Raw genomic sequence first — 27,266 nt, forward strand, 5'->3', positions numbered from 1 at the left:
GGAGCTCCCGTTCCATGAGCTGCAGGGCCCAGCAGGGCCATGAGCAAACTCGGCTCGGGTAAGTAAAGGAAGAGGTGATGTGGTCAGGGGCGTCTGGAGTAACCCGGGAGAAACTGCAGACTCCAACCCCAGCCTGCTGGTGGCGGGGGGTGGGGGAGGGGAGGGGCAGGGTGCCAAGGACCCACAGGCCAGGTGGTCACAGCGAGACCCTGGGCTGGAGCCTCCCCGGGGCGTGTGACACTGGTGAGTTGCTCCAGTCATCACTGCCCCGGTGTCACCATCCTGGTCTGCAGGGCAGGGGGTCTCTGTGCCCCAGAAACCACCTTCCAACTTACTAGGTCCTCAGCTTCTCAGAGACACTTGTGATTTTAACACCGCCACCCTCAAAAGTGCACTTCCCTAAGTTTCCTGGGGTGGGTTTACCCATTAGACCGAGGTGTGACTTTTTTAAGACGTTTTCTTCCAATTTCCTGTAGAATCTAAACAGTAACTGAGAGAGGATTATAAATGTCTGTTGGGGTCCTGCCAGATCTGAGCCACTCACGTTGTGCACCAGAGTTCTGCTCCAGAATTACCATCTAAATAAGAACTCTGCCTCTTTGATGAAAGCTGTTATGAATTGACAAATTAACACTGCACTTGTCCTTACTGAAAATGCTGCAGATCCACAGATTTTAGCTTCTCCTTGGGCTCCTTGCATCCCGGGAGAAGCAACTTCCAGGACACAAACGCCCTTCTCTGTGCCTCACAAATAACCATATTCAGGGACACAAAGGCTGACTGTTGTAAAAATATTAGTATTCAGATGCGCTTGTGTTTCGTTAATGCATTTAACCACGTACAATATAGCGATTGTTTCCCGTTCACATTTGCATTAATTTATATTAGCCACAGAATCTAAAGCACAGCGAGAAAAGCAGACCCTTTCTGTTGCAACCTATAAATTAGCTCTGCGTCCCTGTAAAAATCTACAGCCTGGTGCCGGCCACAGCATTCTTCAGGGTGCTGTCTCAGGACGGTGCGAGGTAGTGAGGGCCTGATATGTGATAAATATGAGTGGTTTCGTGTGGTTCATTTAATCAGTGTCAGAAACGATGTGCCACGCTCTAAGTGATGGGTTTGTAAGGCTTGTAGCGTGGCTGGCATAAGGCACAGTTGACACCTGCGTGCACCCTCTTAGGAGCAGGAGAGAGACCCCAGGACCCCGCGGCCTGGCTGTTTGCCTGGTAGTTGGTGTCCAACAGACATTTATGATGTCCGTACTCCGCTTTGGGAGCATAGGTCAATATATTGACTGCACAATGAATGTCACCCAGGGACAGTCTCTTGAGCTCTCTGATTTTGTTAAAGGAGTGTGCACCCTTCAGTTTTTGTAATTTATATTGTGGAAGTAGGTGCTGTAGATGTAAAGCCTCCCCTGAACACGTGTGATGAAAGGAGAGGCCCTCCATGCGCCCATCACCCAGATTGGCCGACCCTTCCTGACACCCCCGGACACGACCTTGGCCCTGCCTTGACTTAGCCCCTCCTACCTGTGTTCACCCGCACCTGTGCTCAGGCTGAGTCTTCTTCTCCCTTGAGGTCTGGTCCTGCCCACACCCTGTTCCTTGACTGTCTCTGGGCACTTTCTGGAAAAAAAGAAAAAAAAAAAATCCCTTCACCTCAACCCCTGAAGCCTGCACAGACTGGCCGGCCTGTCTCTTGAAGTGCATCCTCCCTTCAGCCCATCCCCCCACCATCCCCCTTTACCTCCCCCGCCGGCCCCCTCCCCACCCCCCCACCGCATCCTGCCCCGCCATCACCCCTTCCCGCCCCCACTGGCTCCCCGTCTCCCTCAGGCCTCACACCTGCCCCCTGGGGCTCCAAGCCTCCCTGCTCCCAAGTAAACACACCAAGCTCCTTCCCTAGGACTGTCTCCCGGGCATCCTTCCCTGCAGAAGCATGTTGCCCCCACCCCCCTGTCCCCGAGCGGCCCACACTCTCACACTGTCCCCCCAGTAGGTTGTCCTGACGCCCGTGTCCCGCTTCCTTTCGTGTTGTCACTCGACGTGACTTCACACAGTCTGTGTCCTATGGCAGCCACAGCAAATGACCGCAAACAGGACTTGAAACAGCGGGGAACTCTCCTCTCCCGGCTCTGGAGGCCAGAAACCTGCACCAGGTGTGGGCGGGGCGGCACTCTCCCTGGTATCTCTGGGGAGGGGCTGCCCTGAGCCTCCCACATCCCTGCGTCCTGGAGACCCTGAGTTGTGGACACACCAGGCCACGGTCTGCTTCCACACCACATGGCCTCTCCTCTGTGCGTCTGCATCCAGATGCCCTCTGCTCACAGGGACACCAGTCACTGGGTCAGGGCCCACCCTACACTAGTGTGACCCCGTCTTGACCTGATGACATCTGCCAAGACCAGAGGTCCAGAGAAGTTCACATCCATGGGTGCTGGGGGTTAGGATGTGGACACACCATCTAGAGGACACCATTCAACTCATATTACTCATTTTCATCTCTGTTCATGAGACAAGCACCACATTTTTGTTGAACTAGTGCAGGACATTACGTTTGCCAGGTACTCGGTAAGGCTGGGTGGATGGATGGATGTGTAGATAAGTGGATGGGTGGGTAGATGGATGGATGTGTAGATAAGTGGATGGATGTGTAGATAAGTGGATGGGTGGGTAGATAAGTGGATGGATGGATGGATAAGTGGATGAGTGGGTGGGTGGATGCTGTTGGTAAATGTCAGTGAATAGATTGCTGGGCAGTTAGATGGATGGATGCTGTTACAGGAAAGTGTGAGTATACCCACAATTTTTGTCGATGCGTAATAAACTTTGGAGAGGAATGCTCAATTATACCCATCTTTGTAATTGAGAGCAAGATGAGGTCCTGCCATTCTTAAGAGAAATGCTGTGTATTTTTGTGAAAAGCTAAGGGAGAGTGGTGTGCAACATGAGACACCCCCTTCCCACTCAAGTTTTCTGATTGTCACTGCTTGCAGAGGAGAAGCCCAACCAAAATGTCCTGAATAAGCAGTTCTGTCCTGCAAGAGGCCTCTTGTGGACTCTGGGAAGTAAAGAATTCTAAACACCCCGTTTCTTTAAGGCATGAATTGCAAAAGACGTGGGAGGTTCCATTTTTACTGAGAACACTAAAAATACCTTTTGCCAAATACATGCTTCCAACACGCTTGGCTTGGGCACCAGTGGCCTTTTAGGTGATAAATGTGCCATCAAGGTGCCCAGAACCCTGGAGCCTCCCAAGGAAGGAGTGGCAGCACCCAGGGGCGATGTTGTGCATGGCTGTGTTTGCTCTGGGAGGCCTGGTGCCCAGTCCGGAGCCCCTGAGACGATCCCCAGGGCCCCTGAGATACAGAGCCGCCACCAAGAGAGAGGCTCGGGCCGGGCGGGTCCTCCCCAGGGCAGTCAGGGGCCACACAGGGCTGCATGGCGCCCACACCCTCCGTGGATTCTGTAGGAGACGGCCAGTTCGCCAACCGGGAAGAAAGCGGCATTGTCCGTGGCCCGCTCTGCACAGCCGGGTTCACATCTCGCTGTTGTTTGCAGGAGCGGCAGATGTGGTCCCGAACAATGGGGCCCCCTCGCAGGACACGGCGGTGACAGACTCCAAGCGCACAGCGGACCCGAAGAATGCCTGGCCCGAGGCCAGCCCAGCTGACCCGGGGGGCCGCCCCCACCTGGTCCGCCTCTTTTCCCGAGATGCCCCGGGCCGGGAGGACAACACCTTCAAAGACCGGCCCTCGGAATCAGACGAGCTCCAGACCATCCAGGAAGACAGTGCGGCCGCTCCCGGGGCGGTGGACGCAATGGCGGCCCAGAAGAGACCCTCCCAGAGATCCAAGTACCTGGCCTCGGCGAGCACCATGGACCACGCCAGGCACGGCTTCCTCCCCAGACACAGAGACACGGGCATCCTCGACTCCCTCGGCCGCTTCTTTGGCTCGGACAGGGGTGCGCCCAAGCGGGGCTCAGGCAAGGTGAGCTCCGAGGAGTAGAGGCGCACGACATGGGCGTCCCCGGGGGAGTGAGTGGGGCGGGAAGGGGACCCGCGGGTGGACTCAGCCCCGAGAGGAGGCGCAGCGTCTTGCTGGAGATGCTTAGGAGCCCCTGGGTCTCGGCTTTTGAAGTTCCCACCCTCCTCCCCCCGCTGACCAGGGATGCAGTCGGAACGCGGTTCAGGGTGGAGAACATTCTGAGTTCGCATCTCGGGTGGCGTGGGTGTGGGCGCCGCAGAAAGGGAGCCCTGTGCTGGGGCCTCCTGTGTCTCGTGCTTGGGGGCTTGAGTGCTGGTTCCGCTTCTGCTCCCGCGCTCCGGGGTCAACACTGGGCTAAGCCCATTTGTTCTTGGACTCAGTGCCGCTAGCCTTGAGTTGCCTTGTAACAATACTGCAATTGAGGACTTTGGGACAAATTTAAATTCGCCTTGAGCAGACGTTGTCTTTTGTCTGAGTCGCAGAGGGGAATAAATGAAGTGTGTCTGTGAGTCAAAACTGTATGATTTTGTTACTCTGTTCGTTTGAATATAGAATTTGCGCTTTCATTATTTAAATGTTCTGTAGAGAAAAATGTATCACAAGAGAAAACTGCTCCTATTGTGGTCCAGGTTGTAGCAGTGGCTACTGGACTTGATGGTGAATAGATCTTTCATGGTTGACGTTTCATTGAAAAGCTAATCCCCAAGTGACAATCAGATAGCAAATACACAGCCTGCGTGGCACCTGATTTTTAGAGCGTTGGACAGCTGGGGGATTTTGGAAAGAGTGAGGCTTTCCATAAAAGCCCCTGGTTTATTGGGGGTGCTCACAAAACTCCTAAGATGCCCTTTGCTTCTGGCTGTGTCCTGTGCTTATCCTGAAAGGCCCAGGGAGGCACGAGGCTTCTGAGCCGAGTGTGGGCAGAGGCCCTTGATGTCCTGGTCTCATCCTCAATGCTGGGGCCCTGGGAGCGCGGGAATTTCTCAGATTTGCTTTAGTCTCTAGCTACAGTTCTTAAAATGACTGACAATCCTGATGTTGTTAAAGATAAAACAGATGTCAGCTGCGCCTGTGTGGTGTCAAGGTGCACTGAGGTTTTCGGGCACCTGCTTGGAGCTGAGGTCTGTCGTGTGGCCTTCTAGTGAATAACTCAGTGTACCTTCCGGGCTTCTAGAGTTTGTTTCCTGACGGTTTCCTTCTGCGTCCTGTACTTTGGGGCAGTCGTACCCCACCCCTTAAAAGTGGGTCAGCTGACCCATTTCTAATGCTAGTTTCAATCCGAGATGCTATCAAGCCACACCGGACCCTGGCTGCCTAACCCAGTCTTGCAAAGCACCTCACATGCCTGTAGTGTCACCAGTTTCGAAACCTTAAATATGCTGCTTAACCCAAAGCAAAAATACAGGTGCGGAGACTAAACAGCTGGAGAGCATCTGTTATAAAACAAGCTTCGTTTCAGTGGTGACAGGTTAAGCTAAAATCAGACTGTGAAAGCATTTATGTCAGTTGTTGTGACCTTATCTCAAATTGACTGTATTATACATACAGGTTTTTCTTCCTTTGTGTAAAAGTTCAACATTGATTGCATAAAGTCTCATATTCCTCAACATTTTCAAAGAAAAGATGCCTCAGAAGTAGACATCCATGTTGCAAACTAGCCTTGCTAGATTATCAAGAATCTAGATTAAAACATTTTCACAGGATTTAAAAAATAAAAACAATGTTGAAATAGTTGATTTAGTACTTTTAAAAGTATCAATTCTGTTCACGCCTGGGTCTTGAATAAAGAAGATTTTTAAATGAACAGCTTTGCCCTTTGATGCCAATGAAATCCATTAGAATTTTAATGTGAAATCATATCTGTGATTGCTTATTACAAACACTGGCCAGGGTACATTCCTGTCTTTGCTGAAAATATGCAGTGGGGCTTCCTGGAAATACTTTTCAGCTCACCTGTTTTCCTGTGGATGTTTTGTTCACTTTTAAACACTGGAGGTATGAGCATAATACACTCTATACCCAATGACACACTTGCAATGGCTAGAAGTCTGCAGTTTTTTATTGGTGTGGGTTTGTTTCTTGGTTCTGATTTTATTTTTGCTTTGCTCTGTTGATAAACCAGGAGAGGCCTCATCTTATTAGATGCTAGAAAGGTCTTTTGGACTGAAGCATGTGAAGCTGAATGGAGCCCTTGGCTCCTGGAAAAGGGGCTGTTTGTCACCTGCCCCCCTCCTCCGAGGACACGTTGGGGGCCCCGGGGTGAGCAGCGCCCCCAGTCCTGGGAGTGCACCAACACACCCACCCTTTGTGCGGCCAGGAGTTGGCATTCAGGGAAAGCACACACAAATTCCTTGAGGAGGCATATTCTTTTGAGAGCCTTAAATGAAAAGTGCATTCATGGAGACTACTCGCCTTTGTTTTGGGAGGAAAGAAAGACGGAGTTGTCGCGTTTAAGGAGCAGGTTTCCAAGTCCCTGGACAGTGGGGCCCTGTGAGGGCCAGCACTGTATCCTCAGGCTTCACCCCAGAATCTTGACCCCTTAGCTTGGAGAGTAACCAAGGTGGCCACAGTGACCTGGGCAGCCCCCTAGAGGGACTCGAGGAGAAGGCCTGTGTCGCCTTCCTCCACGAGAGCCCGCCCTCTTGCAGGCTTAGGTCCTAGCCATTATGCCTGTTTCCCATTATGCCTGCTGACTTTGCGGTCAGAGCCGCGTCTGTGGACCGCTGGTCTCAGCACCCATGGCAGTCCGTGTCCAGCCTCCCTTCGCTGCCCCTGGTCTTGACTGTGGGGGGTGAGAACCTTTGCTGCCGATTAGCGCCCTGGGGACAAGCAGTCTTGGAAATTAGTCATAGTGTTCTGTTCCCTGCCTTTTCCCCACTGCATTTTAACTTCACTCACATTCTAGTTGTACAGTAACTGCTAACTCCTCATTGTTAACAGGGTACCCTAATGCTGGAGATGTGTTCTGTAACCCCCGGGGAGGGTGACATTGGAGGGTGATGTGAAGGACACGGCAGGAAGGGTCTGGGTAAGGTGCCCTCTCCATGGAGTCTGGCCCCGGGCTTGGGGCCAGTAGAGCTGCACTCACTTACCTCTGCTGGGAGTGAGTCCGCTCACAACACACAACCCAGGAATCTCAGTGTCACCCACCCAGCCACGCAGCACATGAGTTTGCCAAGAGATTTGGCCAGAGACCTTTCTAGAGAAAAATCTCTTTATGCTGGGTGTACTTGTTTTCACACCCAAAGAAACACTTGCTGAGATTTACTACAGGAATCCCTTTTGAAGTATTAATGTCATTCTTCTGATCGATTATGGATCAGCTATTGATTGGCTCCCAGTACTTCGCCGTGTCCTCCTGCGGCCTCCACACCCTCAGCGCTCCGGGCGAGAGGTCGGTCAGAATGTGACGCCCCTGTGTGGGCGGCAATGTGCTGGTCCTCCGAGCGAAACGTTTGTAAATTGTGTTGATGTATTTAATGCTGATTGCCTTCTGCTGTCTGTATTCCAATTTGATTTTGTGATGACCTTTTACTTTTTATATATCTCTCCCTTTTTAATGCATTTATTAAACATTTTAACACACTAATTCATTGCACGTGAGTTTTTTAAGTTGTCTTTTTTGACGTCCCTCCCTTACTAAACACATGTGTGACTGGCTTCCTGACAGCAGCTGAACAACAGGTGAGTCTGGCGCCTGCGCACCCGCTCTGTGCTCCGCTTTCAAGCATCAGCTTTACACACAGAGCTTTCTGTTCTCTGATCCTTCTGTGAGGACAGTTCTCACTCTGCCTGATTGTTAGTATTTCTTGAAAATGCTGTCCTGCACACGTCGGGGGAGTGTCTCTACCCTCCTGTGTGTCTGGGACACGGAACCCACAACAGCACTTATTGAGTGATTGAGCACAGAAAGACTGCCCCCAGCTGGACTCCCCGGAGGGTGCAGACCAGGCGGTCAGATCAACACTGGAGAATCTGAGGTCGGAGTGTGAGGCAGACAGTGACTATGCGAGGTGGAGTGCAAGCTGGGAGCCTTGGTAAGCCGGAAATAAACACGTGTGCTGTGCTAGGGCGCTTTAGTCATGTCCGACTCGTTTTACGACCCCATGGACTGTAGCCCGCCAGGCTCCTCTGTCTGTAGAATTCTCCAGGCACGAATACTGGAGTGGGTTGCCATTTCCTCCTCCAGGGGATCCTCCTGACCCAGGGATCAAACCTGAGTCTCCTGGATTGCAGGCAGATTCTTTACTGAATGAGCCACAGGAAAGCCCCAGAAATAAGCATAAAGATATGGAATTAATTTTGATTTATCTTCCATTCATCTGTACCCATACCCTGCCACCAGACCCTCTTCTTAATTCATCTCCTGTTAAACTCACTTCCACTTTCTGGTGTTGATTTCCATCATCATTGACTTTCCTTTTGGCAAAAGGAATGGCCGATTCTTACTGGTTGACAGAGAGCTCCGCTTGATATCTGAGAGACTATCTCATCATGAGGGAAAAAAACACACCCTCAGTCTCTCGTGCAAATCACCAAGGTGCGGAGTCAGCATCCCAGAACTGGAGAAGCCTCTTGTCACACTCTGGTTAATAGGTTATCTTCGAGTTTTTCCGTCACAGACATCACAACACTCTTACGTGCCCAGAAATCATCCTGCTTCATTGGAAGCAGTAAAAGGCGGGCAGGGGTGACACATGACGCCTTCCTGCCTCTTCTCCTCCCACCTGGGCTGGCTCCCCCACTTCTTCTGCCAGAGATAACCTTCCCTTGACCCTGAGCATATCTGGACGGGAGGCAGAGAACCCGCCTCAACTACATCGTCCCTCCTGCTGCTGCGGGAGGGGGGGGTCGCCCAGGGGGCCGCCCCATCTCAGCGCCTCGGGCCAGCGTCCCAGGCTCTGTGACCAACACTCAGGAGGCCAGGGATGGCAGTGGTGGGCGCTTACCGCCAGCCCCCAGAGCTGCCTGAAAGTGCTGCAGAGACGACATCGTCATGGAGAAGGGACGCAGTGTGAAATAGAGGACCAGAAAGTTTTCTTTGTCTGTGGACCAGGTGCCAGCGTGGACTGGCCCACAGGCCGTTTTTGAGGGTTTTCACCCTCGGTGGGAGCAGCCAGGCCTCTTAGAGGCAGAGAATCCTCAAGCTTGTCCACCGAGACATGCTGCTAAATAAATACTCCGTGTCTTACTCGTTTAAGTACCCAACGCCCAGTGCTTCTTGCTGGCACAGAGCATGCCTCTCACATGTGCAGAAAACTGAACATGAGCTACCCAGCCAAGCACAGGCTCACCACAGACTTGCCTCCGGGAATTCTGTTCACTTTGCAATAATATTTCTAGAACACCATAATGCTTCCCCATATCACAACTACTGCTTATTTCCATGCATAACCAGCTATTCACGTCATTTTTAAAAATCCATTTCATCTGTCGTCAGTTTAAGACCTCTCTTGACATCTACTACACTGCCTTCATCTCTTGACCTCTGTAAGGCGTCCGCTGTCTCTGTTTCTCTCTCTCACCATTTTGTCATCGCCATCAGAGGCCCTTCCTGCAGGCCCCTGTCCTTAGTCCTGTAATAATATTCTCTACCACATCCCTCAAAGTTGCTCGATTTGGCAACTGTCTCATAGGTAATAGAACAGGAAAAATGCACTCAGAGCAAATACTATTGAGGAAGATTTATAATAAAGTTTACATTCATTCATAACTCACGAAGGACTATTAAGTCCCTATTAATATTAGACTCCTAAATGTCACCAACAGCAGAGAAGAATATGCAAGTGGTCTGCCGGAGGGACACTCCGTTGCCCTTACAATGACCTCCGTTTACTCCAGGGCAAACCGAGAGAGTCCAGCATAACAGATGTCACGGTGACCCCCACAGAGTGGGAAAGACGTGTCTGTCCCGTGCAGAAGCTAACACACTCAACTCTGAAAGGAAAAGAATAATAAAATAAAATGCCTCGGCGTGTCAAATCCACTCCACTACAGACTTGGAAAGGCCCTTTCAGCTCTTCACGTGGAGCTGTCTTGGACCCACATGTCTGGTGCCGGCAGTGTGTTTAAGAGAAGGTGGCCACAAAGCCAGCTACGGCCCCGGCGCAGGCGCTAGGGCAGGACGCTCCCCCGAGCCTCCCTCTCGTCCCATCTCTCTGTGGTCCTCTCAGGGGCTGCCCCCTTCTGTCTTCTCGCTCCGTGTGTCCCCTGACACCCAGCCCCCAGCTGGTCCACTGCCCACCCTCTTGCCAGGCCACATCCTCCCATCCTCACCCCGCCAGCCCTCCTCCCCACCCGGGGTCCGCCGGAGGACGTGGGGCCAGCCCGGGTGCCCGCGCGGACTCAGGCGCCACTCTGTCCCTCTGGCAGGTCCCGTGGCTCAAGCAGAGCAAGAGCCCCCTGGGCCCCCATGCCCGCAGCCCGCCCGGGCTGTGCAACATGTACCAGGTAAGACGGCTCCTCCTCGCGGCCGCGGCCACATGGCGTCGGGGCTGTCTCGCTCCCGCCCCAGGAGCCTTGGAGAGGCAGCTTGTCTCCCCTGCAGGGCAGCTCCTGGGGAGGTGCGCCAAAGGAAAACGCAGAGACCGAGAGGAGGGGCCTCAGGAGGGAAACAGGGCCTCGATTCTGGGTTGGGGGGCCCTGCAGGGCCGCGGGTGGGGTGAGGGCAGGGAGATGCCCGCGGCAGGCCTGGCCCACCCTGAGGCGGCCTTTAAGAACCAGCACCTAACAGACTCTGCGTGCCCGCCAAATGCCAGGTGGATGAGCCCTTCCAGGCGCGAGCCCAGTGAGCATCCTTAGGAGGAGGAGCCTGTGGTCAGTCCTCCAGAGTCTCAGCTGACTCTCAGAGCGCAGGATGGGGGGCACAGGGACCTTGGGGTGACCCCGGGGAGGTGCAGGGTGCCGTCCGGCTGAGACTCCGCTCTCAGGCCCGTGGGTCCCAGCGGGCACCGTGTCCCGGTGCCGGGCTCTCCACCCTGGGACGACACAGGAGGAGGACACCTGGTGCTGGAACAGGGCGTGGGAGGGCCCCGGGTGGGGGCTCAGGGACCCTCACTGTGCATCTTCCTCCACAGACGCACGGGGGAGGAGCAGGAGCGGGAAGGAGGCGGGTGGGAGGGGTGCCCACATCTGCTGAGACGCCAGAGCCAGGAAGACAGGTTGTCACCCTGTGTGATGGTGGGGCCACAGACCCCAGACCTGGCAAGCCCCAGAGAAGGAGCAGGCGTGCCTGACAGGCGGCTCCGGAAAGCCGGTCCTGGAAGGTGGGCAGGGTGGCCGCGGAGGCCAGGGACAGGGGGCTCAGAGGCGCTGGGCCCTGGGCAGACACCGGGCTGCAGGCTATGTGGGAGGCACTGTCGTCAAGCCCCCGGAGGTTAATGGAACCTCCACTCCAGGCTGCAGGGGGTCGGAGGGGTGCCGCCCCCAGAGAGAAGGGAACCGTGTTTCAGGCGTGGTCACCATGCACACTGCACAGAGAACCCCCCTCGCCTCGGTGGCTCCTCAAAGCAACACCCCCATCCCCAGGAAGGCGGTGTGGGCCCAACCCCCTGGAGGCACATGTTCTCTGCAGCCCTTGGGCCTCAGGTGGTTCAGACTCAGCCAGGAGGAAGCCGGGGCTGGCCCTAAATGCCTTCCTGGGGCAAGGGTGTGGGGGCTGAGGTACACAGTCACCCTGTGGCAGGAATGTGGGGGTCAGACAAGGACCCCCTTGCGCCCTAAGCCCTGAAGCCATCTGGAGCCCCGCCCTTGCCTCCGTGGGTCACATCACCATAAGAAAGCAGACACACTCCACCGCCGACAGGCAGAGACTTTGCCAGAAATCCCAGACTCAGCACAGAATGTGGGGGGCGAGAGGCCAGCGCTTCGGTGTTCAGGGGATAAATAGAAACCTTCAACAGAGTGCTTGGTTTTTCTCTTTTGCTGGAACAAAGGCAGCAGGCCTGCCCTCCACATCTTCATGATGGATGTGCTCTGCCCACGTGTACAAGTGGGCGGGCACGCACGCTCTCACACCTGCAGGGCTGTCACCCCCGGCTCTGCAGACACAGCCTGGGGCCGGGCGCCAGGCCTCCAGTGACAGGCCTCTGTCTTTGCGATCTCTTCACTATGTGTCCCCCCGGCACGTCAAATTCTTCACTATTTCAGGAAAGAGATTAGATCAAATTTTAAAAAACCCAAAGGTTTATTGACTTTTCTTTATTCCCTTAAAAAACAATATAGCAACTACTTTCTGGACTAAAAAAAAAAAAAAAGAGGTTATGTTTATTGGAGAGGAAAAGGCACCAGCCATGGGAAAGGGCTGAAGCGCCTGGTGGCACTAAATGGTTTTCAGATACAAGAAAGGGCCGTGAAAGAAGCTTGGAGGAGACAGAGCTGCCCGCTGGAGCCACGCTGGGAACCGTGGTGCCAGGCCCAACAGCTCAGCACCGAAACCTCCCCCATCCTCCCCCCGAGGCTCAGAAACTCAGCTGGTGAGTGATGTCAGGCTGACATCCTACACCCAGACCTTCCGGAACATTCCATCTTCTGTCTGTCTCTCTGCACAAACTCTGCAGGAAGGGTGAGAAAGCCCCACTGGCTGTTTGTCAAGAAACAAGCAGGCTCAGCGCCTTGGAGGCCCTTCCAGAATGGGGCTCCCACGAGGAGCCCTTCGATTCCAGGAGACGCATCACTACTTAGTTCCACCCCAGCCTGACTCGAGGGCTGACCTGAAGGTGGCAGGGAGCCCATGTCCACGCAGGAGATGACGTTGGAGGACCCAGGATGAATCGGAAAAGCAGAGGCTCCAAGGGAGGAACAAGGAGCAGATGCACATACAGCGGGGAAGACGGCTCCGTGGGGGATACGGGGCCTCCTCCTCCCGGCTCCCCATCGGGTCTCCCGGGCCCACACAGCCGGGCCTCCGAAAGCCGCATCATCCAGAGGTCATGTGGACTAAGGAGGCGGAAAGGTGCCCGGAGCGGGCAGCAGGGAGCCGTGCCTGGCTGGGCCCCGTCCCACCTGCACCTGTACCTCTGGGCCTGGAGACGCAGGCAGAGCCAGGGACGCCCTGCTCCCATGCCTGGCAGCTGCTCTTACCGCCTTCCTTAAGCCCCTGCCTGCCCCTCGCAGCCCCTGGGGACCCGGTCCTCATGAGCCTGCAGAGGCCACCGTGGGGCCACCCGCCTGACGGGTAGAGGAGCACCCAGAGGTCTGTCCAGAGCCGCCCTCCCCGCTCTGAACCTGCACCAACCGTCCCAGGGGCTGGGGCTCGCTGCGTTGGGCTCCTGGCGCCTGGAGAAGCGCGGAGTGTGCGTGCGTGGAAGCACGTGCTGAGGGTCTGCTCTCTCCCTCCACCTGCGGTGTCTGCGCTGAGCCTCCCTCCCCAGCCACTGGCAGCGACGTCAGAAACAACCGTCTGTCCTGCCGACGCCCCGGGACCCCAGGCTGATGGAGGGAAACGGGAGCACCACCCTGTGCCGGTAAACCAGGCATCACGGGTGCAGCAGACACCCCCACCCCGCCCCCGGGGCCCCACAGCCCAGCTCTGGCTGCAGCCCCTGCGCTCCTGCCCTCAGGCCTCAGCGTCTCAACCGGAGAGTCAGAGTTGGGGACTGCGAGCGTCTCTGTGGGGTCGGACCCATGGCCATTTCCTCCTGTCTCAGGGCCCTTTCGCAACCACGTGAACAGCAGAGCCCCCTCCAGCCCCAAGGCAGATGCTCGGGAGCTATTCCGCATGCCTGAGGCGTATACGACCTTGTTCTGCTCGGGGGACAGACCTCCGTCTGTCAGCCCCCAGCCCCAGGCATTGGGCTCACACGGAAAGCCTTCCAGACACTTCCCTCGTACTCTGTCTCCAGGTTTTCTGAATCGATTTCTTCCTCATTTCCAAGAAAATGGCTCGGACCAGAGTTGGGTAGTCTTGACAGGCCCTGACAGTCTGGCTGTGGGGACCCAGAGCAGATCAGGCTCCCTGGGGGCCATGCTGATGTGGGGCAGGCCGTCTGGGTCTCCGGGGACTGGCCTCTCAAGGGTTCGGGCCGGGGTCGTGCCTGGGGTCTATTCTGCCCTCCCCACCCAGAGGGGCTACCTCACAGCACAGCCGCCCAGGGGCCCGTGGCCTTCAGTTGCAGGAAAGCCCATTGCAACTTGGCTTTTCCTCCCAAAAATAAGCCTTCCAGACTCTGCATCCCTCACACCGCCCGCTGCCACTCTGCGTAAGGAGACAAGTGAGTTCTAAGCCAAGGAAATGTGCCCTGGGAGACTGGTTTGTGCAGCTACCAAGGCGTTAGCTGGATGTTTACGCTGGGAAGTCATGTGCATACTATAGACACACTGAGGTCTTCCAAAATGGGAGCAAAGAAAAAAGTCGGAGCAGTTAATGCCAACTTCCAGCCCTGCCTCCTGCAAACAGGAGACAAGGAAGCTTGCATGCCCACGTTCAGAAGCGTCGCTTTCAGCACCAGCCCGCCACCCTGTTTGAGAAGCAGCGCTGAGCCCCTCCTCTGGGGACCGTGAGCCCGGGCGTCTGGCCATGAGCTCCCCAGCGCTGCCCGAGACGGGAATGAGGTCTGGCTCCCAGGACAGTGACGGTGGCCCGGGTATGGCAGAGGGACCCTCCTGGAGGCTCCTGGGCAGGAGGGCCCCGGGCAGCTGCACATCAGGCGGTATGAGACGGTGGAGCTACGGGTAGAAATCACAACTGTGGGCAACGTCCTCGTGGACCTGACGGCAGCTCCCAGCTCTGGCCGGGACCCCCTACACGGCCTCCTCCTCCCCCTGCTGGTCCACTCCCCAGGGTGAGAGCTGAGGCCAGCCTTGAAGGCCTCCACCTGAGGCTAAGCCCCTACCAGAAGCCAGGCAGCCACTGCGTGTTCACAGAACCAACGGACACATAGGCTGTGACGTGTGACACCGACTTCCCTCCAGGGTGACCTCACACCCACAGCCTGGAGATTTAGTTCCCTCCTTGCCCGGAGGCCTCTAATCCAGTCCCTGCATGGCCATCGATGGAGGCAAAGAATTGATCCAGAAGAGGCCGGGGGCTTTGATTCGCTCGTTTCAGGCGAAACATCGCAGAGGGAAACAGGCTGATGTGCCCTCCCCCACCCCACCCCCCACTGCCTTCAGCTTCACAACTTGCTGAGAGTAGAAACTCCAGCTTGGAAGCCAGGCCCTCCTATCTCGGCCCAAGCGACAGTCCCTCTGGGCAGAATATGAGACAGCTCCCCACAAACACAGACCACCCGCTGGCCTTCCCACTTGCTAACGGCCAGGAAAAACATGTCATGGGCCACCTAAAATCTCCACCTAAACGAAAGCTCTGCCTGTGCTCCTCCTGTAACTGAGAAAAGCCCACTGCTGACACAGCAAGGCTTTCTCTAAAGAAAGAGAGTCCACTGCTTTAATTAAACTCCGTCGAGTTGATGATTCAGGAGCAAACATATTCTTAAACTTGCTGAGGGTGAAAACTCAAGGGAGGACTGCAAGGATCATTCAGACTAACAAGAATTCTCTCCCCAGATTGCACAATCGAAATGCAGCGACCTTGCCAGAAAGCATCTAACGCTCTCCCCCGAGGCGAACCGGGGGGCTGGTTGACCAGAAGTGGAGCAATTGCTTCCTCTGAAAAACTTACATAAACAAGATCAGCCTCATTGTCTAGTGGTTTCTGGGAATGGCCAGAGCATCGCAGGGTCAGGGTGTTGGAGCAAAAACACGCCGTGGTCATTGGGGCCAGCTCTGAAAGGGGGCGCACTGCAGCTCCGACAGTTTCCAGCAGATGTGTTATCTCTTCTGCAGGCCTGTGATCTTCAGTTCACATGCTCTAGGAGATAATATTTTACCAGCAGCTAGCTCAGAGCCAGATGCCACAGGAGCACATAACTGCCATGACCCTGCCTTCCAAGGACGGGCCGAAAGACGGGACGGCCATGGGTTAGAGTCTTTCAGCACAAGATGTTCACAACACTGCTTTTTCGGAAAGTCCTTGAGGAGGACTTCCTTAAGTCCTCAACTCCCTGTAGTCACCAAAACGAGATTTCTGGGGGAGTTCCGTAAACTGTCCAAAGAAGCGCAAGGCAAGAGGAAAAGGGCAGGAAAAGAAGAGCCATTCCATCGTGACTACATTTCCTGGTTCTCAAATATAAAGACGACAATGTGGAGGAAGCACTTTTGGCTTTCTTAACACTTTCCCAAGACGCAACTCTCTCACTGCTCCCAAGTCTCACTCTGTTGTTCTGCCTTATCGTCGGCAGTTCAGGAAGACACCCACACTGTTGGAGCCCGTGGCTCCGAGCAGATGAAAGAGATGACCCGCTGGATCTGGGCTTCCTAGGGTGCCACAAAGCCAAAGGCTTTTATTGTGGAAAAATCAAAATGCAAATTGCAGCTTGAAAACAGCAAAAGGCAAATTCCTTCACTCTCTGGACCACTGGTGGAACCATCTATGAAGGTGTGTATTCTTACCGCCGCTCTGTGAGTGCAAGCGGAATTCTACCGCATTCAACCTGTAAACTGAAACACCAAGGTGTGTGTGTGTGTGTTGCACGGCTGCTTCGTTGGGTGCTTTTCACCCCCTCACACAACCCCTTCGAGTAGCCACGTCCACACTTGTAAAACAAGGTGAAAACAACCATGCGTCCACCCCATAAAACACGGAGGAACGGCTTTCCTTGCTCCTCTTTTATATCAGCCTGGGGACACAGAGGGCTGCATGCACAGCTAGAACTCACAGGATCGACTTGACTAAGAAAGTGCCAGAAAGAAAAGGGTCCTGCTTTTAGCCTCTGGACGACCATCTGGACGCGGCCGAGGCTGATCCACAGAGAGGTCATGTTGGGCTGCGTCCTTCTGACACAGCGCTTCCACCTGTCCCTGAGCGAGGCGGGCTGCAGGACGCGGGCCTCGGTCACCTCAAGGTCCCCATCACAGGGTTAGCTGCTTGCTGACGGGCCAGACCCGGGGCAGCTCTGAGGCACCCATCACAACAGACCCGCAGGTGGTGGGTGAGGCACCCTGGCATGAGGGCACCCACACTCGTGACCTCCATGAAAATGCTCGATTTCAAGTTTTAAAAAGGGCAACCGTTTCCAAACAGCAGCTCCACAAAGAGCTCACGTCCCTCCCCACAACGCGGAAAAGATGGAGCAGGTGTCAGCGACGCTCGTCACCCACGCACGTTGTGACTGAAGGACCGAGTTCCCCACCGCCAGCGCACAGTGACACAGAGTGCAAGAGCAGGAGCCCGAGTGCCTCTCGCTACCGCCTGTGACCTGAGGGAAGCCGGCGCTCTGTGAGGGCCAGAAACGTGCTCCCCGTAACACACCGCAGGGCAGAGCCTTGCGCTCCGAAGTACCAGGTAGAGCGCGGGTCCTCTAGAGGCCCGTCTCTCCTGTGTGACATCTCCAAGCCGTGAGTCTGCATCTGGGCAGTCCTCAGATGCCTGTCTGCCTGGCGTTTACCACTACTCTCCAGGCCCCTCCTCGGCACCCACCCAGTGAGTGTCATCCATCCGGAGAAAAGGCCAGCAAACTGAAGCCTGGGCAGAGAGAGGGGAGGGAGCCAGGCTCTAGGGTCCAACTGTCCTCAGGATTGACTGGTGTGACTGCGTCTAGGGTGCAGAGCTCAAGCAGGGTGGATGCAGAGGGGAGACATGTCCCAGACCCAGGATTCACTCAAATTTCCGCCACTGGCATTCTAATGGTGGATCCAGGTTGTTGTTCTTGCTGTTCAGTCATTCAGTCGTGTCCAACTCTTTGTGACCCCATGGACTGCAGCACGCCAGGCTTCCCTGTCCTTCACCGTCTCCTGGAATTTGTTCAAACTCATATACACTGAGTTGATGATGCCATCCAACCATCTCATTCTCTGTCGTCCCCTTCTCCTCCTGCCCTCAATCTTTCCCAGCATCAGGGTCTTTTCCAGTGAGTCAGCTCTTTGCATCAGGTGGCCAAAATACTGGAGCTTCAGCTTTAGCATCAGTCCTTCCAATGAGTATTCAGGGTTGATTTCTTTTAGAATTGACTGGTTTGGTCTCCTTGACGTCCAAGGGACTCTCAAGAGTCTTCTTCAGCACCACAATTTGAAAGAATCAATTCCTCAGGAAAGATTTTAAATTCTTCTTGCAGAAAAGAACTAAATCAAGCTCTAGGACTCTATTTTCCCCTGAGCACAAACCCCAGACACAGTGGGTGTTCATTTTTCCAAGCTGCAGCATTTTCTTCTGAGGGAACAATTCCATCCCTTCGTCTCTAATCAAATCCAAATGCAAATGATGACGCAGACAAATGCCTCGACCCTATTTTCATAAAATAGCCGTCAGAGTCGAGGGAATGAATCTTTACCCAATCGGATGACCATTGATCTTCACTGTGTCGGGCGAAAACTAATCTCCTGTTATTACTTCCAAGTTTGAGCAAATTGGAAAATAGTTAAAAATCCTTCATGGTGTCTGGAGATGGGACTGGCACGCCAAGTGCACGAGCTCCCCCTGCTGGTGAAGCACACGTTATCACAAGTGGGGGGGAAATTAATCATAATTTTTCAAACAGGCTCAGGGAAAAAGCAATTTATGTCAAACATTAATGACCGGTTGTCCTTTACCCCATGGCTTTCCTTCCACAGTATTTAGATTTTTAGCATAACGTTATTTTATTTGCCACCAGGAAGTTGTTGTTTTAATTGTTACGTCAAGAAAGAGTGACACGTCAGGGGCCTGTAACCCTCCGCGTGCTTGATCACGTGCCAAGGCCCTGCACGACTCACATCTTGCCCTGTACAGAAGGCCAGGTCTGCCTGTGGTTCACCAGCATGTGAACAAAGCACAGCCCCAAGGGGCAGGGTTTCTTCTACAAACTTCTCTACTTTATTTGAAATCCCTGTGTAATAAGTACTATTTTTCTGAACTGAAGCTTTCGTTTTTAAAGAACTGGACTAATTTTCTAACTTCGCTTCCCAAATATTCAGCTCTATGTACTTTGGAGAGAATGTGTGGACATCCTAACCTCACGTATAGAGCAGTGTGGTGTGGGGTGGGGGTCCCCACCTCCGGCCCTTTTTCCTTTTCTGATCTCTCAGGGTCGGGGGTGACTGCCGCTTGCCCCTCCCCACCTCCTCCGCCCTGGCCCGGCTCTTATTTTACAGCAGGACCGCCCTTCAAGTTCCTTCTTTGCCTTTCCATCGCCTGCAAACTGATCAGGATCAGTTCAGTTCAGTCACTCAGTCGTGTCCGACTCTTTTCAAGCCCATGGACTGCAGCAGGCCACGCCTCCCTGTCTATCATCGACTTCCAGAGTTTACTCAAACCCATGTCCATTGAGTCAGTGATGCCATGCAACCATCTCACCCTCTGTCGTCCCCTTCTCCTCCCGCCTTCGATCTTTCCCAGCATCGGGGTCTTTTCCAAGGAGTTAGCTCTTCGCATCAGGAAGCAGGATAGATGCAGACAAAGTGATGCCAGTCCTGGCAAATAATTCAAAGTGTGAGCGGCTCTGGCTTTTCTGTGCTTTCTGAGCAGAGAGGAGGAGCGTTCACCCCTCGGGGAGTGACTAACCAGTCCTGAGTCAGGAGCCAAGTCCAGGGCTCTCCTGAGGGGGAAACGTGTGCGTCACAAGCTCGGAGGCAGAGGCTGGGGTCCCCAGGGTGGGGGCAGAGATGGGGTCAGGGGACCGCCTGAGGATGTGGGGGCGTCAGCAGCCAGGCCGCACCCCCACATCCCTGAGCGGCTGTGAGGCTGCGGGGCCCCCTGGGCACCCGGACGGCCCTGCCATCTACCCTCCTCCCCGGCTTCCCCTCCCCTCCTCCCCGGCCTCCCATCCCCCTGCAGGACAGAACAGACCCCCTTGTTTACAGCGAGGCATGAGGAAAGCAGTATCTGCTCCCCGCAAATTGTGAAATGTAACAAGCCAAACCACGCTGCCTTTAAAGCACGCCTCCAGGACCGCCAGGGGCTCCTGCCCTGCCTGGGTGACAAGGGCTGGCACTGCTCTGACCGTGCACTGACCGCCGATGGCACAGACCACCGGTGGCCTGGCCGGAACCTCCCCGCCCGGCGCCCCCGGGCTGGATGTGAGCCCCTTTCCCCAGTACCGTCGGGCCCTCAGTGCAGCCGCGGGGTCTCGGCTGTCCAGCTCACGCAGAGTCAGGGATGCACTTCAGGACGCGGGGGAAGCAGGCTGGGCTGCACCCTCAGAGCCGCCGGCACTGCAGGGCCTGAGCCCAGCCAGGGTGGGAATAACCGTGTGTCCGTCAGGGGGGCGATGAGTGAACAGAACGCGGTTTACATGGGCCCCAGGGATGGCATTTGAGCAGGAAGGAAGTTCGGACGCAAGCTGTGCATGGCAGAAAGGAGCCAGTCCCCAAAAAACAAGCACTGCGTGATCCCACTGGTCAGGGGTCCCTGACGTGGCCAATCACAGGGGGCATAGGGTGGGGCTTTCCAGGAGGCCAGGACCAGTGATGGGACCCAGTATCTGCTGGGTGCAGTGTTGGTTTGGGAAGATGGGAAAGGTCTGGAGCTGGATGCTCTGATGGACACACAACATCATAAATGTACTTAATGACACCAAAATGTGCTATTAAAAATGGCAAAATGGTAGGTTTCATGTTAGGTCAGTTCAGTTCAGTTGCTCAGTCGTGTCCAACTCTTTGCGACCCCATGAACCGCAGCATGTCAGGCCTCCCTGTCCATCACCAACTCCTGGAGTCCACCCAAACCCATGTCCATTGATTTGGTGATGCCATCCAACCATCTCATCCTCTGTCGTCCCCTTCTCCTCCTGCCCTCAATCTTTCCCAGCATCAGGGTCTTTTCAAATGAGTCAGCTCTTCACATCAGGTGGCCAAAGTACTGGAGTTTCAGCTTCAACATATCAGTCCTTCCAATGAACACCCAGGACTGATCTCCTCTAGGATGGACTGGTTGGATCTCCTTGCAGTCCAAGGGACTCTCAAGAGTCTTCTCCAACACCACAGTTCAAAAGCATCAATTCTTCGGTGCTCAGCTTTCTTTATAGTCCAGCTCTCACATTCATACATGACCACTGGAAAAACCATAGCCTTGACTAGATGGACCTTTGTTGGCAAAGTAATGTCTCTGCTTTTTAATATGCTATCTAGGTTGGTCATAACTTTCCTTCCAAGGAGCAAGCGTCTTTTAATTTCATGGCTGCAATCACCATCTGCAGTGATTTTGGAGCCCAGAAAAATAAAGTCTCTCACTGTTTCCATTGTTTCCCCATCTATTTTCCATGAAGTGGCGGGACCACACACAGTGAGACTGGCTTGTGTATGGTGTGCAGGTCTGTGAATTCTCACACGCACATGGCTGCCACCACCATAGGGACGCATCGCCCCCAAACCTCCCTTCCAGTTCACACCACACCCTCCCTCCCCACCCCAACCTCTGCCAAGCCCTGCTCCCGTCCCTCTCCCCGTAGTGCAGTCTTTTGACGACTATCATGTGTGTGTGAGATCACACAGTATGAAGCCTTTTGGAGCATCTTCTTTCACCGAGCCCAGTGCCTTGGAGATGCCTCTGAGTTGTCAAGTGTATGAAAGTCTGCTCCTTCCTACTGCTGTGCAGTGCGGCGTCACATGGACACACTATAGTCTGTTTATCACTTCACTCAGTGAGGGACATTTGCCTCATTTACAGAGCTAGTGATTATGAATTGAGCTGCTATAAACATTCATGGCCGAGTTTTGTGTGATTGTAAGTTGTAAGATTTAAATTACTTGCATCAAAAGAGCAGAGATGAATACATTAATTATAAAAATCACTTCCAAAAACATGTAATTTTTCTTTTATCATTCAAAGCAGGAAGTGGGATTGCTGAGTCATATGGTAAGTGCATGGTTAACTTTATTAGAGACTCAAACTGTGTTACAGAGTGAGGATACCATTTTGCATTCCCACCAGCAATGCGTGTGAGGTCCAGTTGCTTCACATCCTAGCCAACACCTAGTATTGTCAGTATTCTTTACTGCAGCCATTCTAATAGGGGAAAGTGGTGTCTCTGGGTGGCTTTGACTTACGTCTCACTAATGGCTAATGATGCTGGGCATCTCTTCATGTGCTTGCTTGCCTTCTGCTCATCGTTTGCAATGACGTGTTTAGTCACCTATTTTGTCCAATTTTTAAACTTGGTTGATTGTTTTTTTTACCATTGATTGTTTAGAGTTCTTTACATATTGTGGTTTCACGTCCCACATCATATATGTGATTGCAAATGTTTTCTCAGTATGTAGCTTCTTTCCATTCTCTTAAAAGTGACCTTTGCAAAAGTTGTAAATATTGATTGGGTCCAATTTATCAGTTTTGTTTCTTTTATGGATCACGCTTTCAGTGTCAGGTCAGTAAACTTACTGACTACCCTCATGGCACGGAGGTCTTCTTCTCCTAGGTACTCATTATAAAAATCACCAAAATACACGCTCTGTTTCTTTCAGCATTAGAAGCTGATGTGTGTGGTTTAGGCGTGAAACATTGTTATTGTCCACACAACACTTCATTAACTACATCACAGCATGAATAAGTTTAATAATATCAGATCTGCATGATACTCCTGAACATTTATTTAAAACCTTTTCATAAAGTTTAAGAAACTTTCTTAGTTTAGTCACAGAATGGGCCAATCGAAGTACACAATGTTTCTGGGACGAAAATTCCAACACATCCTGCAGAAAAATGGTGTATAAACACCAAAGTAAGCATGCATTCATTAGCTCAGTCATGTCCAACTCTCTGCAACAGCATGGACTAAAGCCCACCAGGTTCCTCTGTCCATGGAATTCTCCAGGCAAGAATACTGGAGTGGACTGCCATTTCTTACCCCAAAATAAGCATTAGTTGTGCAAAAATCTGAGCTGTTTTCATTATTTGGGGCCATTAAGGTGCTATTTCGGAGAAGGCAATGGCACCCCACTCCAGTACTCTTGCCTGGAAAATCCCATGGACTGAGGAGCCTGGTAGGCTGCAGTCCATGGGGTCGCTAAGAGTCGGACACGACTGAGAGACTTCACTTTCACTTTTCACTTTCATGCATTGGAGAAGAAAATGGCAACCCACTCCAGTGTTCTTGCCTGGAGAATCCCAGGGACGGGTGAGCATGGTGGGCTGACGTCTATGGGGTCGCACAGAGTCAGACACGACTGAAGTGACTTAGCAGTAGCAGCAAGGTGCTATTTAACAAATAACTTCACTTGCCAGATACACTGGATATTTAGACACAAAGATATTTTTGTGTCTAAACACAAAAGATACTTTTCTTGACGTGAGTAACTTAAGGAAGATCCCCTGGAGGAGGGCACAGCAATCTACCCCAGTACTCTTGCCTAGAGAATCTCATGAACAGAGGGCCCTGGCGGGCTACAGTCCACAGGGTCACAGAGAGTCGGACACGACTGAAGTGACTCAGAACATATGCACAAGTAACTTAAACAGTTTCCTAGCTCATCTGTTTTCTTTTTTACTTCTTGGTTTCACATTTTCCTTCGCTGGAGAAGAATGTGTAGGGTTGGCCTGCAGTGACGGAATCTGATTGGCCCTGGGTGACAGACAACACAACCCAGGGAGAAGCAGATTATTTGGCAGCACCCACAGAGAGGATGAGTTAGAGTCAGGAGGGCGAAGTGTTTCAGCACTTCCTGAAATGCTCCAGCTCGCCCCTGTGGCCAGCGTCTTCAACTCAAATGTCCACTGCATCGGCCTCCACCCACGCCATCATGCCCATGTGCTTGAGTGCTGAGTTGCTCAGTCATGTCCAGCTCTCTGCAACCCCATGGACTGTAGCCTGTCAGGCTCCTCCTCTGTCCATGGGATTCTCCAGGCAAGGATACTGGAGTGGGTTGCCATTTCCTTCTCCAGGGGAACTTCCCGACCCAGGGATCAAACCTGAGTCCCTTACATCTTCTGCACTGGCAGGCAGGTTCTTCACCATGAGCACCACCTGGAATAACACAAATCCCTGGGCTTCCTGCGCGGGGAACCTGAATACCATGAAGTTCCGGCCCCATGCGGGGAGGGAGGCTCAGCACTGACCCCCAGGCCTGGCTCCATCCTCCGAGGGAGGCTGTGACTGAGCTGCACGGGAAACAGGTCACTTGCTGAGCCTGCCCGAGAGAAACTGAGAACTGCAGCCGGCAGAACGCATGGCCGGGGCATCGGGGAGGTGGGGTCTGGGCACAGTGGGGAGAGGCAGGGGGAGCAGGGAGCTTGGGCCCCTGCAGGACCCGCAGAAGGAGGGACTTAGAACCTGAGGGGCCAGCAGGGCGCAGAGTCACAGAAGGAGGACTGGAGGGCCTGTGGACACCTCGTTCAAAAGACAGAGAGGGACTGGACAGCTCAAAGCCAAGACAAGTTCTCAGAAAGTGGAGAAAACTTGGATGTGCTGTGTGGTGTAAGCTCTCAGCTGCTCCTCCTGCTCCCCGGGCTGCAGAGAAGGGTCCAGTTTGTGAGCAGACGCAGGGGCTGGCCGGGGGGTGGAGGGGGGAGTGGACAGGAGGCACAGAGCATCCTCTCTTTGCAAATGAATCTGGGCGGAAAAGTGCAGGGCCCCGGCAGGGCTGCCCCAGTCTCGGCTTTGCTGTCAATGTGGGGCAGAGACAAATGCAGGGACTATTTTAAAGAAAAGCCTATAAGGGTTGTGAACAGACCCAAAGGGGGAAATAGGGCAGAGAGAGAGCCCAGGATGACTGCAGGGCTTCCGACCTGGTGGATGGGGTGGGAGGACATCTGCAGAGAGTCATAGACACTGATGGTGACGCGTGTGGGAACACGCCCCTGTAACTAGTGCCAGTGACGCCAATGACAATCCAGACAGGAGCACGAGTCCCAGCAGCAACACTGAGCCCAGTAAACGCACTGAACTCCCGAGAAGCACACTCTAGACTTGCTGACAACAGCACCTTGTGAGCAAGAAGGGTCCTTCTGAACCACGCCCCGAGCTGGGGATGGAGGAGGCGTTCGCGAGGCTGCGGCTCACTGTCCCGGTGGCTTGCAGGAGGTCCCCGTGAAGATCTCCTCTGACCTTCCAGACGTCTCCCCCTGTCTCTCAGGATGGACACCACGCGGCCAGAACCACCCACTATGGCTCCCTGCCCCAGAAGGCACAGCACGGCCGGCCCCAAGACGAAAACCCCGTAGTGCACTTCTTCAAGAACATCGTGAGTGTTGGCGTGGGGGTGGGGAGTGGAGGGGTGCAGGGCGAGGGTGGGGGAGCGGAGGGGTGAGGGGTGCCTGGCCATGCCCCCACCCAGGAGAGCCTAAGTGTGTCCCCAGGTGACACAGCTCTAATCCAGGGGGGAGAGATCTGAGTATATCCCCAGGTGACTCTAAGCTCTGATCCACAAGGGGTCTGAGCACATCCCCAGGTGACAGCTCTAATCTATGGGGAGGGGGTCTGAGAATATCCCAATGGGACACAGCTATAACCCTCTGGAGGGTGGTAGATTGGCTCACCAGTTGTAACAAATGACCACACAGAAGGCAGGGGGTGGGCTGTGCAGAGGATGGTAGGTCATGACAATGCTCTGCAATTATTGTGCAATTTTTCTAGAAACCTAGAACTGGCTCTAAAAAAAAATAAAGTCTTAAAAACAAGCAAAAGCACAGGCTCTAGTTATAGACCTCCTTTTTCAGGATGATGAGGGCTTTAGGGACCACACACCTGAGGGCTCTCCTTCTGAGGCTCCTCGTATTTGGGGCCCTTGACTGCCGACCCCAGAGAGGTCTCTGTGACACTCGCCCTCTCCGTCAAGGGCTCGCCTCGCAGAGTGCAGAGCCCTGGGCGTGTTTCACATCCTCCCAAACACTTTCAGAGTGTTCTGGACTATCTGGGTGCCGCTGGGTGCTTTCAGATCCTCAAATCCTGTGTTTCTCCCTCACCTGGGACAGAACAGGGTCGCAGGGCAGAGATCGAGTAGGTGGTTTCTCATACCATTGGTGCCAGACCCTCCCAGCAAGCAGCTCCATCTAGCTGGGAACTGGACACGAGCTGGGTGAATACAGGGGTGACAGGTGACCACAGGAGGCCCTCTCGAGGCGGTCAGGGCCGCTGTGAAGGAGGCACCACGCCCCAGCTCACCATTCTGCTGTGTCTTTGCAGGTGACACCCCGCACACCTCCTCCATCGCAAGGAAAGGTAAGGGCTCTGAAGGCACTGAGCCGCCATCGCTTCACCCGCCTGGGACCCCTGAATGGGCCAGACAGCAGGCTGGACTCAGCGCTCCCTCATTTCCCCCCAAGATGTTTGCCACGTGGAACCCACGTAGAACTAGAACGGGCTGAGAAACGCTTGTCCCAGGCAGATAGCACTCCCCTCCCCTCCCTGCCTGGATCGGAAGTCCTCCTTCGGGGCGGCTCCGGGCAGCTGTGGCCACGCGCAGGGATGCGCCGAGTCTGACAAAACCGATTTCCTGCCTCAGCTCAGTGCTGTTCTGTGTCTCCTGCTGGATGAAAGAGCGCCGTGCCTGCACTGATCCCTGTGTCACTTTCTCTTTCTCTTCCTCACGCAGGGGCGAGGACTGTCCCTCAGCAGATTTAGCTGGGTAGGTGCCGCGCGCCCCGCCCTCCCCTCCCCTCCCCTCCCCTCCCCTGTCCTCTCCGGCCCGGAGGCTCGCACGTCCACGTTCCTTCCATCCTCCCGGCTTGTGCCCTGCTGCTTCCCCCACAGCAGGCCCTTCCTCCTAGCTCCAGCGCTCCTGTTTCCTCGCCCCGGGGCCCACGCACCGAGGGGCTCCTAGGAGACTCTGCTGGACTCTCCCCAGGAAAGGAGGACCCCCGTCTTTGAGAAAGTTCCTGACTTCCTTCCAAAACAGCGGAGGAGGAAGTCCAGTCCCTGCAGTCGGCCTGCGCACCTGTCCAAAGAGCTAACCCCACCCCGCCAGATGTTGACATTCTGTTGAGAAACGGTGATTCTGCTAACAACACAAAAGGATGCTGAGTTCAGTCACTCAGTTTATAACAACCTAAGTGATCCAAAAGATTTTGGTTTGGGTTTTGATTTAGTAATAACTAAAGCTTAGATACCAAGCCATCCAGAAAAACCTTTTTAGGAATTTCTGAGAACTAAGTGTCCATGAAAATCTTAAAGGGCTGACTTGTTCAGCTTCTAGTAAAATTTGGTGTCTACACCAACTTCTAATGCTGATCTGTATTTTAACTAAATTACCTTCTAGTAAAGGCTTCCCTGGTGGCTCACTGGTAAAGAACCTGGCTGCCAGTGCAGGAGCCATAGGAGACTGAGGTTGGATCCCTGGGTCTGGAATATCCCCTGGGGGAGGGTGTGGCAAC

At 54.0% G+C, this 27,266-nt stretch overlaps 1 protein-coding gene across 4 annotated transcripts in view; it reads left to right on the top strand.

The window, feature by feature from the left end:
- The window catches only part of MBP (myelin basic protein), a 105,061-nt gene that overhangs the window by 68,815 nt on the left and 8,980 nt on the right, over window positions 1-27,266 (top strand). The window contains exons 4-8 of one of the 4 annotated variants that reach the window (XM_061399496.1): window positions 3,564-3,994; window positions 10,364-10,441; window positions 25,031-25,138; window positions 26,080-26,115; window positions 26,489-26,521. In XM_061399496.1, the coding sequence (XP_061255480.1) occupies window positions 3,564-3,994; window positions 10,364-10,441; window positions 25,031-25,138; window positions 26,080-26,115; window positions 26,489-26,521 (686 nt within the window). The remainder of the gene's footprint in view (window positions 1-3,563; window positions 3,995-10,363; window positions 10,442-25,030; window positions 25,139-26,079; window positions 26,116-26,488; window positions 26,522-27,266) is intronic. The other 3 variants (XM_061399498.1, XM_061399497.1, XM_061399499.1) reach the window with 3 other exon arrangements.

This window comes from Bos javanicus, chromosome 24 (genome assembly GCF_032452875.1).
Source record: "Bos javanicus breed banteng chromosome 24, ARS-OSU_banteng_1.0, whole genome shotgun sequence".
NCBI lineage: Eukaryota > Metazoa > Chordata > Mammalia > Artiodactyla > Bovidae > Bos > Bos javanicus.